Source organism: Ursus arctos, unplaced genomic scaffold, assembly GCF_023065955.2.
Source record: "Ursus arctos isolate Adak ecotype North America unplaced genomic scaffold, UrsArc2.0 scaffold_9, whole genome shotgun sequence".
NCBI lineage: Eukaryota > Metazoa > Chordata > Mammalia > Carnivora > Ursidae > Ursus > Ursus arctos.
Window position 1 is genome coordinate 80,523,617 of NW_026623111.1, and position 14,111 is coordinate 80,537,727.

Sequence of the window (14,111 nt, forward strand, 5' to 3'; positions counted from 1 at the left end):
TTTATATTTTCGTATTTACTTTTGCATTTGTGGTCAGATACAGGTTGAAATTCCAAGAACTGACTCACTCAAAACTTAGAAAAATTAATTTGACAAAGAAAAATATCTCCTTTATTGTACCCTATTCACTTATTTAGATTATTCCTTTAACTGCTTAAAGTTAAATGCTCATAAATTTTAAGAAAAAAAAAAAGGCTTTGCATAACCCCGGCAAGTATTTGCTTTGTTCCTTTACCTGCCATTTTCTTTACAAGCTGCAGAAGGAAATTTTGTTTAAGATATGTTATGTAAGCTCTCAAATTCCCCTTTAAATGGCTATTTTGGCTCACTTTCACAGCATACATTATGAACAATGGAACAGACAAGTGACCTTCTTTTTTTTACTAGTTAAACAAGCATAACAGTTTAATAAAAAGAACATGTTTTCGGTTCAACCATTGACTTTCCTTTTAGATACCAAAGGTTGAGTAAAATGGAACCATTTAATGGGCTTTGTCTCCTATAACATTTTACAACCCTCTTACAACCCTCCTATGGTTATTTCACTCAAGGTTTTTCTCTTGCTAATCAAGGTACTTTACTGTTACTGTCTTTCTTTACCAGCTCTGTAACATTACTTTAATATTATTCTGTGACCAATCTTACAGGTTTCTTCACCCATCATCAATGCTTAAAACCCCTCTTCTTTGCCTGCCTCAGCTGTGAAGCTGAACAGGCCAGATTCTCACATTTTTAACCGCCCATGCTGCTAGAGATTGTCATGTGAGACAGTTTTAGACAATGAGACAGAAGGGGACATCTTTGGAGCTTTTAGGTTGTGGTTAAAAAAAGAACAGAAGTGGTTGACAGTAGTGTTCTTTACCATCCCTCTTCCGTATATGCCCCTTCCCTTCCACTTTCTGGCTAAACATATGATATTTGAAACTGCAGTGTCCATCATGAAAGTAAGGGACCATAATTTAGTCTTTACTCAAAAACAGTGTCAGATTTTATTCTTTTCTTAATGGCTAGAATGTAGTATTAAGTACAGTGTGTTTAGAATGTAAAGGCATAAGTTAAAATCCTTGATGTTGCGCTTACTAGCTCTGCAGTTTTGGGTGTTACTAAGTTTTTTGTACCATAGTTATTGCATCTATTAAAAAAAGGCATTTTAAAAAATCTGCCATGCAGGAATGTTACAAAAATGAGAGACAAATTATGTAAAGCCTAGCATATTTTAGATGCCCAACATTTAGTTATAATTACTACCTCAACTTTTTGAGTCTACTGTATAGACTTGTATTACACCTGCAACATGTGGCCTTTCGTACCAGTCCAAACATCTGAAGTATCTCCTCATTGCTTCTATTATATGATACTGTTCTAAAATCCTATTTAGGATAGTCTCTCAATGCAATCATGCCCAAGCAGTGTTGAGTCCCCTTTTTTAAGAAAGGGGCACATCAGACTTTAAAGTGGTGCTGCTATGTAAATAGATACTCCTCTCAAGGAATTCAGCTTTGTGTAATGCATATTTCCTGGTTTGTTTTTATTTATTTTTCTGGTTCATTTTTTTCCTGGTTTGTTTGTATTTATTTAAACTTGTAATTATTAGAAATTATAGATGCATATGTATTTGTAAGAAATAATAGAGATTATGTGTATGGTTTTTGTGTTTGGTTTGTGTTTTTCAAGGAAATGGTCCATTTCATCTAACTTATCAAATTTACGTGTGTGGACTTGTTCATTGTACTTCCTTATTATCTTTTTGATAGCTGCAGGGTCTATCGTGATAGCTCATCTTACATCCATGACATTTGTCGTTTGTATCCTCTTTTTTCTTCAATCTTGCTAGAGGTTTGTCGGTTTTACTAATCTTTTAAAAGAATTATCTCTTTGTTACATTGACTTTTTTCTATTTTATGTTTTCTATTTCATTGATTTCTGCATAATATTTATAATTTTCTTCTTTCTGCTTGCTTTGAGCTTGTTCTATTTTTTTTCTTTTTTAGGTTCTTGAAGTGGGAGCCCGTTGTATTTACCTATATTTTTTACTTACTGTGTTCTTTCTTTCTTCTTCTATGTTCCAAGATTCTTTCTTTAATCATATTCTTACTGTTTAAAGAACTTCCTTTATCCACTATTGTAGGGTACATCTGCTGGCAACAGAGCTCCTCTTTTCCTTCATTGGAGAATGTTATGATTTCCACTTCATTCCCAAAGGATGCCTGTGCTGGGCATAAGATTCTTGGTTAATAGGTCTCTTTTAATTTTTGACAAATAGTGTGCCGCTTCTTTCTACTACTACTACTACTACTACTACTACTACTACTACTGTGTTTCTCATTGTTTTTATCCTATAGGGTAAGGTTTTGTTTCTCATCCAAATTTTTTTCTTTGTCTTTAATGTTCAGAAGTATAACTACGATGTTTCTTGGGATGGAGTTCTGTGACTTTATCCTGTTTATGGTTTGCTCAGTTTCTTAAATCTGTAGGTTCATCTCTTGCTACATTCAGGAAGTTATCAGTCATTCTTTCTTTTTTTTTGTTAAGATTTCATTTATTTTTTTGACAGAGAGAGAGACAGCCAGCGAGAGAGGGAACCCAGCAAGGGGAGTGGGAGAGGAAGAAGCAGGCTCCCAGCGGAGGAGCCTGATGTGGGGCTCGATCCTGGAGTGCCAGGATCACGCCCTGAGCCGAAGGCAGACGCTTAACCGCTGTGCCACCCAGGCGCCCCATCAGCCATTATTTCTTTGTGTACTTTTTCATCCCCACCCTCTTTCTCCTCTCCTCCTCGGATTCCGATCACATGAATGTTAAATCTTTTGTTATAATCTTACAGGTCCCTGACACTGTTTTTGTTTTTGTTTTTTTCAGTCTTCTTTGCCTCTGTTGTTGAGATTGAGTATCTTTCATTGTTCTATCTCCAAGTTCACTGATTCTTTCCTTTGCCCCTTGCATTATGCTGTTGAGCCCATCCACAGGAGGTTTTATTTTGATTATTGCGATTTTCAGCTCTAAAAATCCCAATTGATTCTTTTTTATACCTTCTGTTTCTTTGCTTAAACTTTGTATTTCCTTGCTGAAGCTTTTTAAAAAAAATTATTTCAAGAATTATTGTATTTGCTTGTTGAAACATTTCTATCATGGCTGTTTAAATATCTTTTTCAGATAGTTCTAAAATCTTTGCCCTTTTGGTATTGACATTTATTGATTGTCTTTTTTTAGTCCGTTAAAGATCTTCCTGGTTCTTGGTGTGACAATTGATTTTCTATTGAAATGTGGACACTTAAGTTGTATTTAAGTAGAAGAAAAAGAGAAAGTACAACTACTTCATCTTCTCAGAAGTAGAATTCCATAATTCTAAATATCTTTTAAAACAGATATTTTAGGGGCGCCTGGGTGGCACAGTCGTTGAGCGTCTGCCTTTGGCTCAGGGCGAGATCCCAGCGTTCTGTGATCGAGCCCCACATCGGGCTTTTCTGCTGGGAGCTTGCTTCTTCCTCTCCCACTCCCCCTGCTGTGTTCCCTCTCTCACTGGCTGCCTGTCTCTGTCAAATAAATAAATAAAATCTTTAAAAAAAAAACCAGATATTTTATATATTTTTCTCTTTTAGGAAGAAATACTTATTATAATAAAGTTGTTTATTAGGATATATATATATATATATATATATATATATATATCTTCAAATTCAGATAGAGTTGTGATTTATAAATGTGTATGTGAATAATTTTTTTAAAAGTACATTAATCAATCCCACATTTCCTCACATGACACTGAAAGAATTCTGGAAAGAGTCATATATTTATTTGTATATATATACAAGGTTGTTATTATTTTGTAATATCTGTCTATTTCATAGCTTAGTCGTTTTTGAATTCTTTTTCTAATATTCTTGATATGTATAGAGCAAAGCAAAAATGCATATGTATATATGTTTATATTATTTATACATACATAATTTTTCTTATAACCAAATACTAGTGTCAACATAATTCTACTCTAATTTTCACATCAAGTTGCTCCTTAAGAACTAAAATCTTAGGATGGTTGCAAGTGTTGCTGAATGAATGTTAGACTACTGTATTTTAATTTCTTTATTTGAACAACCATTGTATCAATCTTATTAAGTATGTTTTAGGCTGCACAATTTATTTTAAGAAGAGGAAAATTTATGGCATTTTCAAATTTCAACATCACTGTTTAGAAAGGATGCCTGTTTTTGTCCTTGAAATTTAATAATAAGCATAATTTCTCATATCAGATTTTTCTAGTTAGGATATCTTCTAGGGAGAAATCCTTTTGGAATTTTTTTAATAGCCATTTCTGTGATTTTCCACATTTGTTTTGTGTCCTATACCATTTTTTTTTGTAGGAATAATACTAATAATATAATTGTGAAATGGAAAATAGACATGATTCAACCAGTTATGGTAGGCTGGAATATTAAAAGGTATCTATATTCTTTCCTAATTAAATAATTGTCTACATGGAAAAGGTTTTTTCCTTCTTCTGATTTTAAAACCACTGCTACTGCATTTTTAAAATTCAGTGGTATAAGCGGTAGCATTTCTCACATTAAAGCGTCACAGTGCCTCAGGGGGAGACATGGTGCTTCTCTGATTCCTACTGGGAACTCTTGCTCTTTTGAGTGACCTAACTTATACGTGAGTGTGGTGACTCAATGACGCACCAGTCTGTCCGTATTAAATCTTGTATACTTTGGGGAAGAAATACCAAGTTTATCTCCTCATACAGAAATATCATTAACTAGATAATAGCCTATGCAGAGCACTCGTGGCCAATGGCACAATTTTTAAAGAAAATGTATAAACTAATGGTATGATTTTAATATTTTCATGGTCCCTTTCACTAGTTTGTATAGCTAAAGACATATTCTTTTTGAGCATTAGTATACAGAAAGTTTAAATATAATGCCAGTAATATAAATAAGCCTAATTTAATCCACATAATAAACGTTTCCATGTTAATTATTATACGACTTAAACAACTCCTTGTTGCTCACAGGATGAATTACAAACTTATTATTATATATACAAAACACTTTTTGAAATGCCCACGTCCTTCTCTCTCATTCTTCTGCAGTTTTATGGAAATTCCTAAAATCCTTAACCAGATCATGCTTTATGATACCTCCATGACTGTATGCAATTTGTTGCTTTAGTCCAGAATGCTCTTTATATGTGTGGCAATCTCAATTTAGCTCATCTCTCCTATAAAGCCTTTTCTGACCATTTCGTCCTGTGTGGAATTGAGCTACCTCCCTTTTGTCTGCACCTGACCCATGAAGATTTCCTGTCACAGTACCTAGAACTCAGTTCATTGCCCATATGAATTTTTTAATAATAATTTTTATTATGTTATGTTAGTCACCAGACCATGAATTTCTTGAAGGCAGAGTTTATTGTAAAATCTCTCCTCCCTTAAAAAAAAATTTTTTTTCCAGAGTTAATGGCTTCACATAGTCTGTAGCCATAGCATTAAGAAGACCAATGTTGGTTTTAACATTCTATAGCTATAAGTTGAGAAGACTTTCATCCTCTCTCCCCACTTTTAAGGAGGACTTTCAAAAATCCAGAGAAGCCCAAACCACTTTATTATTTAAGGCATGCAGATTTATTGAAAGAAATGGAGTAAGATAAATGTCTTTTTTTTTTCAATCTGGTCGTTTAATTTCTGTGACTATGTATTGGTAATAGGTCTAATTTTATTTGGAAATCATACAAAAATCTTAATTAGGAAATTTTGTTCCACAAACCTCTCTCTACTCAATGGCTTTGTTGATTGGCCCCCCTCCTCTGATACAGTTATCTATGCTGCAAGTCCATTTGGTCAGTCATAGCTTACAAAATACAATTTTAAAAGAATGGTGGGTCTGTAATAGGTTTGTCACCGGTAGTGTGATTCTACATGGCTCATCCGAAAATGCGCAGTTTAGAAAAATAGAGTAGACATATAGTTATTCTATAGGTGGGGGCAGGGGGAGACCAAGATGCATATTCTCCCTCACTTTAACACAGAAATGAAATAATCTATTTAAAACTATACCATTTCTGATCTTTAAGTTGAAGAACCAGACTCACCATTTTATTACGTCATTTATTAAAATGTAACATGTATTTTAACAGAATTTATTTTTGAAACAAATTCTAGTGTTATCATTGATCTGCTGTAATGCTTTGGTAAAATTAATAAATATTTAAATAAAGTTATTCATCCAGACACAAAAGCTTTTATTTGTTTCATCTATTTTTCTGTTGTTTTAATAACTGCTTTTTAGGGGCACCTGGGTGGCCCAGTCGGTTAAGGGTCTGCCTTCAGCTCAGGTCATGACCCCGGGGTCCTGGGATGGAGCCCCCCCCTTCTCAGCAGGGAGTCTGCTTCTCCCTCCTCCTTGTGCTCTCTCTCTCTCTAATGAGTAAATAAAATCTTTCTAAAAATAACTGAGTTTTTGTCAAGCCCCAAATGTTTTGTACTTTTTGAAAGAGGTGCCAGTCTTACTAGAAAAATTGGCCAATATTTACTCCCGCTAATAATTTTTATTGTGTTGCACTAGGATAAGTTTTTATGTAAATAAATGAATTAAGAAATATTTCCTTTTCATTTGAAAACAGAAAGACACTGACGAACTTGATGATATTCTTACATCCGTATTCAAACATGAGATACCATATTATGAGTTTCCATCATTCCAACCTGAAATCGACCCTCAAAAAGAACGTGAGTATTTTCCAACTGTATCAGTTATTCACACTGTGTAACTACTTAATAAATATTATACCCAAGAACATAGCTGGCTGCATTGCTGATTAAATGTTTTAGACAATTCTCATCCCCTGGCAAGAGAGCACATTTGTAACAAATTTCTAAAGGTCCATTTGGTAAATTGTTTTATCATAAGCCCTAAAAGTGTGCCTAACTTTTAAACTCAGCAAACCCGCTTCTTGATTTTTATTCTAAGGAAACTTTTAGACAATCGATAATGGAGATTGTTCATCATAGTATTATTTATAATTACCGAAAGTAGAAATAACTTAATCTTCCAAACCTAGGTAATTGATTAAATATATTTTGGCACATCCTTTAATGCAACCATCATAAACAAATTTTATTATGAATTGATTTGCTGGCTGGAGTGATGCTTTGATATATACTTAATTGAATAAAGCAAGGTACATACCAGTAGAGAGTGTGATCTTCTGCTTAAAACAGTACATGGCTTTAATAGTATATATGTATATACATATTATATATGTAGAACAGTATATATTGTTTATATATATAAATGTATATATATAATTTGTGTGTGTGTATATATATATATATATATAGTCTGGACAGACATATATATATATATATATATATAGTCTGGACAGACATGCAGCTGTTAACAATAGCTATGCAATTTCAGGTATTACATCTTTTTTTTCATTTTACTTAATCTGTGTTTTCTACAATGACTGTGTTTCTTGTGTCATAAAAAGAAATATATATATATATACATACCAAGAAACATTATAGAGGAGCTACTACAAGAAAAATCATACTTCTAAATTTTATCATGAGCTCAGCAGTCTATTTTCAAAATTGTCTGTTCCTACATAGTTTGTTGACACACTGTTTATAATTCACTTATACGCCCACCATGTGCCAAACAGTGTGATAGAGACATAATGGTGAGTAAGACAGGCATGAAGCTAACGAATATGAGAGGTCGACTATAGGTATACTGTAGGACTACTTAGCAGTGGCTTTTTCTGTAGAGTTTCTATGCCATTTGAAACAGTTTTATCCTAGGCTGGCAAGCCTCAGTGAAGCAGGAAGAAAAGAGTAGGAGTCTAAAGTCACAGCCAATTGTGATTTACCTGGATGTGCAAAAACCTGTAAGATGTTTACATTATGAGTTTACTTTATGTGCAAAGGTTAATAATGGGCTAGTTTTAAATAAGGAATCCAGTGAGAGTGGTAAAAACTTATTTTATTTCCCATACACACTTTAACAATATATAACTCACTAAGGTTAGACATTAAGTTAGGGTAGAAAAGAAACATAACATAATTTCTCACTCCTGATACTCATCATCTGATTGGGAAACAAGATAATATATAAGTCATAATAGAAAGAAACAATGTACCAAACCTTATGGAATTGATTATATCAGCAATAGAATTTTAGAGAAGAGCTATATTATTTTTCAGGATGTGCTTCATAAAGGAGGTAGGATTTTACCTGGGTCTTGAATGATGTGTTCCAATAAGGAAAGAGAAAGAAAAAAGGAATTCTAGGCAGGAGAAAGTGCATGGAAAGGTGTGAGGATGGAATTATGACACAATTTTTCAAATTCCTTCAGCATTGCATTTATTTAGGTTTGTGGAATGAGAATTGTAGAATTGGAGAGAGTGGAATGGTCTCTCATGTATATGGGTTAAGAATTCTAGCTAAGTTTAAAAGTGCTTCTCAGTGTCTTGTTTAGTTTATAAAATGTGAATTTTAGAGTTGGAAAGGATGGAAGAGCTCTGGTCCCTTATTTTCATAGAAAAAGGATTCTGGATGTGTTAAATCAGAGTTCCTGATACTGTGGATACAGTTAAGCTTCTGCTTTTGTAACAAACTTCCAGGTAAAGCTGATGCTTGCCAGTCTCAGATCTTTCACTGACTATTAAGTGCTTAGAGCAGTGGTTCTCAAACTTGGTGCATATTATAATTAGCTGTGGAGCTTTTAGAACATTTGATGTCTAAACCTCAAACACACACACACCCCCACCATCCCCCAGCAATGAAGAATCTGGGAGTGGGTCCCAGCTCTCAGTACTTTTTAAAGTTTTCAGCCCCTTGTTTCTTCAACATATTACAGATTTCTACAGCAAAATAATTCATCTTCATACTGATTTTTGGCATAGAGAAAATACTATTCTCTCTTTACTAAAGGTTAGAAAATTAGTAGTATGTGAAAGTTTTGAACCATTAGTAGAATTTAATGATCATTAGTGTTTGAAAAAGATTTTTATAAAACAATTACATTTTTAAAAAGAAGCTAAAAATGGGAAGTTCAATATAATCTAGGTAATTCATTCAGAAACCTCGGTGCTGGGTATTGTTAGATGACAGATGCTGTTAAACCTGTAACAGGCAAACAACCCTCATAACATCAGGCTTTCCCTCCAAGTGGAAGTACAAAATAACAAAATACAAATCACAGAACAAAAATACGCAAGATAGACACGAATATGACTGAACTCATGTTTTGCTTGCCTCCTTGACCTCATAATCTTGAATTAGTGTCAGCTCCAGAAGCTTGTCTTTAAGACCTTGCACCTGCATTTCCACAATGTTCAAGTTAAATTGATGATAAAATTTGAGAGGCCATTATACATGAGGTGGAATTAATTGAGCAAGAGGGTTTGGGAAAGAAATGGTAGGTTGTTAAGGAAGTTCTATAGAAACATTTCTGGAGATGTGCTGAGAGGTAAGTTTAGTAAACAGTGAATCAGGTATAGTTCCAGATGTCTATCCCTGAAGCCAGCTCTACAATTATTTGGTGAAACGTTTTATTTATGCAGTATTTATTATGTATTACTCTATATTTTAACTGAAATAAATTGGAGGTTAGGACACTGTGTGGAGAAGATAGTCATAAGGAATTGGTAGGGTATACTTGGGTGTTGACACACCCTAAGGGTGAGCCATGGAATTATGTATGGATACCTATGGTTCTTTAAAAATATGATGGTAATGCTATATTAATCAAAACTGTTATATCGTCGTTCCATCCTCTTCTCTTTTCAAGTTAACTTTGGTAAATTCTGGGTTTAGTTCCCTGTCACTTCATTGATAATAAGTAAAATGCTATTCCATGCCATTATGCCTTGGCCATTTTCACTCCTGTCTACTAATAGATTTCCTCACTTGCCTTTTTTTCCCCAGACAAGCAGGGTTGGAGTGTGGGATTATAGAGATAACATAGAAATTACATAAGAAATCATATCTACTTTAGTATTCTCTTACCCTATAATGCTTTATTATTGACTTAAAAATAGTATTTTCCATTGAAAAGAATATTCCATAGGAAAAAATTCTCCCTCAGAGTGGAATAATAAAAGGTTTCTAAATGAACTTGATATGTTCATGGCATGTAGGACTTTTGAACACAACAGTCATAGAAATAATTCGTGAACAACTTTCCAGTATGTGAATCACTGGGGACAGTGAAATAAATACAGGGTTTTTAAACAGGCAATTTTCTACTGATACACATGATACTAGAATGGGAAATATCAGAGTACATTCCTTAAAGTAAGAGTGAGTGTAATTTTGAGCAAATTGTTTTGGTTGTTGATTTATATATAAATGGTATAGGCCACTGTGAAGTTGGTTTGAAGGCGGCTGACTATATGGGGGTGAGGCAGAGCAGTCCAGCTGCAGACACCACCGTGTTAGCCCCTCTGCAGCGCCCCCTGTTCGGAGTTTCAAGCGTTCTTCTGCAGAATCTTGGGAAAATCTTGCTGCAGCACCTACATGAATTTCCCTAACTTCAGAACCCTTCCAGAGACGGAAATGAAGAGAATCTCCTGTCATGGATAGGAAAAAATAAATAGCTCGGCTTGTTTTTAAAAGAGGCTACAGTTGCTGGTTCAATCACCAATGGCAGTTCGTGAGAAACGAAACTAAGTTACTTTGAGGCAGATTATTTACCTTCACCCAAGAGAGTCCTAGCTTAATTAAGCCCCAAACCAGTTTTTAGAATATGTCAAAACATATGCATTTTCAACAAGTTGCAATATCTTAATCTAACAGAAGACGGTGTATACTCATCAATAACAACTGAAAGTATTAACTAGGAATATTATCTCCATATACGTCTACAAAATATAGAGCATATAACTGAATATTTAGTACAAATGTAGTAGTCACTGTAGCTCTAAGATTTGTCTTGAATTTGTAATACGTTAGGTTCACAGAAAATAGCTCATTTACCAAGTAGAGGAGAACCAAATGCTCTTGGGTTGTCTCTTTTTATATCATCAAATAATTTAAACATGCAGAAAAATATAGAGAACAATACAAAAACACCCTTGTACCCATCACCTAACTTTGCCAAATCTTAACATTTTGTCACATTTGCTTCAGATCTTTTATTTTTAAGAAATAGAACATTATATATCTAGTTGAATTTTTCTGTGTTTCCCTCTGTGATTCCACACACTTGAAAAGGAACTACTTTAATTCAATTTTTTAGATTAAATTTCTTGATGATCATTCCAATATAGTTCTTCATCCTTTTTCTACATACATTTGTTTCCATAGTTTACATATACTGTTGTGCAATTTTGTATATTTCGTGTAAATGATATCACATTTTTTTCCTTCAACTTACTATTTTTGCCCAATATAATTTTTTATATTTATACATATATATGTAGATCTAGGTCATTTATTTGAAATATTTTATAGCATTACAGTATTTGATTATATCCCGATATGTATCTGTTCTATTAATAGATAGCAATGTTTCCAAATTATTTATCATTGCAATTAATTCTGCAGTCAACATTCTTGCATATGAATTCCTACGCATATGTGTGATACTTTCTCAGGAGATAAAATTACCAGTAGAATTTCTGAGTTGAACAGGTATGTTTAATTAATATTGTTATTATTAATATAGTGGTGCATCTTTTCTTCTGTTTATTTACAATTTTCTTTTCCTTCGGTGAATTTCCATTTGATAGAGTTCATGTATTTCTGTTGGTTGCTATCTTTTTCTTATTGAATTCAGGATTTTTTTTCTTTTTCAGTTTATAATCTTTATATTAGCTATTCACCAGTGTTATACATTGCAAATATCTACTTAGTTGCTTGGTTTTTAGCTTATATGGTATTTTATAGGCATATAATTAAGTTCATTCTAAAACTTGGTATCTATTAGAATTCATCCCACCTCATTCTTAAAATTATCTTTGTTCTTCTTCCTCCTTTATTTGTCCTTTGATATTTAGGATCAGCTTCTCAAATTCCATTAAAAACTCTAATAAAGGGGCACCTGGGTGGCTTAGTTGGTTGGGTGGTTGCCTTTCACTCAGGTCATGATCCCAGGGTCCCGGGATCAAACCTCACATGGCTCTCTGCTCAGTGGGGAGTCTGATTCTCCCCTTGTCCCTCCCCCCACTCATGCTCTACCTGTCTCTCTCTCTCTCTCAAATAAATAAATAAAATCTTTTAAATAATAAAGTTGAAATAAAGTTATAGATTAATTTGATAAAAATTGCCACTTTTATCATACTTAACTCTCTGTGACCCTAAGCATGATTATTTATTTGGGTCCTTCTATTTTATCTTTCAAAAATATTATATTTTTATAAAATTCTTAAACTTTTGTTAGATTTGGTTTTTATTGTTTTATGGTTTTGATACCATCAAAAATATTACTTTAAAAATATGATTTTTAATTATTTTTGACTGTTCCTTTCCTTGATACCTATGAGATTGAGCCATGTATCTTATAATATATCATAGCTCTATATGAAAAGAGGACTTTTTGCAAATAAGGAATTACTGTTCTTACTCCCTGAAAAAAAAATTAGGAACAGATAGAATCAACATCAGGAATATTTTACAAAAACATTTTTAATTAAATATCTTCCCAAAATATAAATTTTGCAAAACATGAAGTTGTATGGACCTTTTCAGTTTTCTTTTTAAAATTTAATTCTTTTATTTGAGCATAGTTGACACAAAATGTTATATTAGTTTCAGGTGTACAGCATAATGATTCAACCAGTTTGTGCATTGTGCTGTGTTCACAAGTGTAGCTACCATCTGTCTGGATACATTGCTATTACAATGCACTGACTATATTCCTTAGGCTGTGCCTTATTCATTCCATAACTGGAAACCTGTATTCATTTTAAATCACTTGAGAAGAAGATATCAAAAGCAATGAAAAAATCAATCTGAAAGGAAAATAAATGGTCAGTATTATTCCTTATTCTGGGATAAGAAGTAGTGGGTTGTAAGGAAAAAAATAAAATCATATAAACTCACTTTAGTTACAAACACATCACTGTTTAGTAAATACACTAAATTAGGGACAGATTGACACATAACACACTATCAAAACATGTAGTGATTGAGTAAATTGGAGATTTGGTATGTAAATTGACTGTAAAATTACAGATTTTTCCACTTCATTTTCTTTATAACTCAACCTACAGGTATATAGATTTTCACATCTTCTACCAAGGACATTTTTTAGCATATTCTCAAGTTAATTTCATGAACTGATGGTTCAATTTGTATCAAATAATAATAAAATAAAAACAACCACTTCGAATCCTTTAAAATGTTTTCCACTTGAATAACCAAAAAAAGAGTTATTCCTTTAGTATTATACTACTGGTATTCACTTTTACAATGTTTCTTTGAAGATTCTATATTTCTCCAGGTGAGAAGTTTAAAAAGTTATGCTTATAATCCTCATAACTGTGATTGGAGAATGTACATTTAAAAAAAAGTAAGAAAGAAAGGAAGGAAGGAAGAAAGCAAAAAAGATAATGTTGATACCTGGGCCAAAATTTGGCCTTCCCTTCCCTTCTCGAATTATTCCCTAGACAAGGAAGGCACCTCTGGCCTTGAGTCCGTAGAGAGCATAGGTAAGAAAGAAGAGTATGTCTACAGAATCAAAGAAACCTCCCTGGCCTCAGGATGTATCCTAACACTGTGAAGATAGGCAGTGTGCTCTCTGGAGCCCAGCAATCATATATGAATGGTCAGCCCTTCACATTTCAACATTTGTAATCCTTTCTCGTTATTCCATTTCTATTAGCATAACAACACATATTCTGTAATAATTGAGAAGTCTGTAATTATAGATGAAAAAGATGACCCTGCAAGTGTGTATTTTCTCCCAGTTACAAGAACTTTGATCTAAAAGATTCTGTTAAGCAATCTTATTCATCCATACATATTACAAGGGTAAACAAAGTGCCAGATACTCTCCTAGGTACTTCTAGGTCACCATTGTACAAAAGTCTGTCTTCATAGAACTCTTATTTTAATGAGGGCAATAGAATAAGCAATTAAACAGCAACAAAATGAACTATTGTTTTA

General features: G+C 33.3%; 1 protein-coding gene across 1 annotated transcript in view; it reads left to right on the forward strand.

Annotated features, from left to right (window-relative positions):
• Positions 1-14,111, forward strand: part of BANK1 (B cell scaffold protein with ankyrin repeats 1) — a 278,201-nt gene that overhangs the window by 98,104 nt on the left and 165,986 nt on the right. Inside the window, exon 6 of the mRNA XM_026509651.4 lies at positions 6,619-6,724. Coding sequence (XP_026365436.1) covers positions 6,619-6,724 — 106 coding nt within the window. The remainder of the gene's footprint in view (positions 1-6,618; positions 6,725-14,111) is intronic.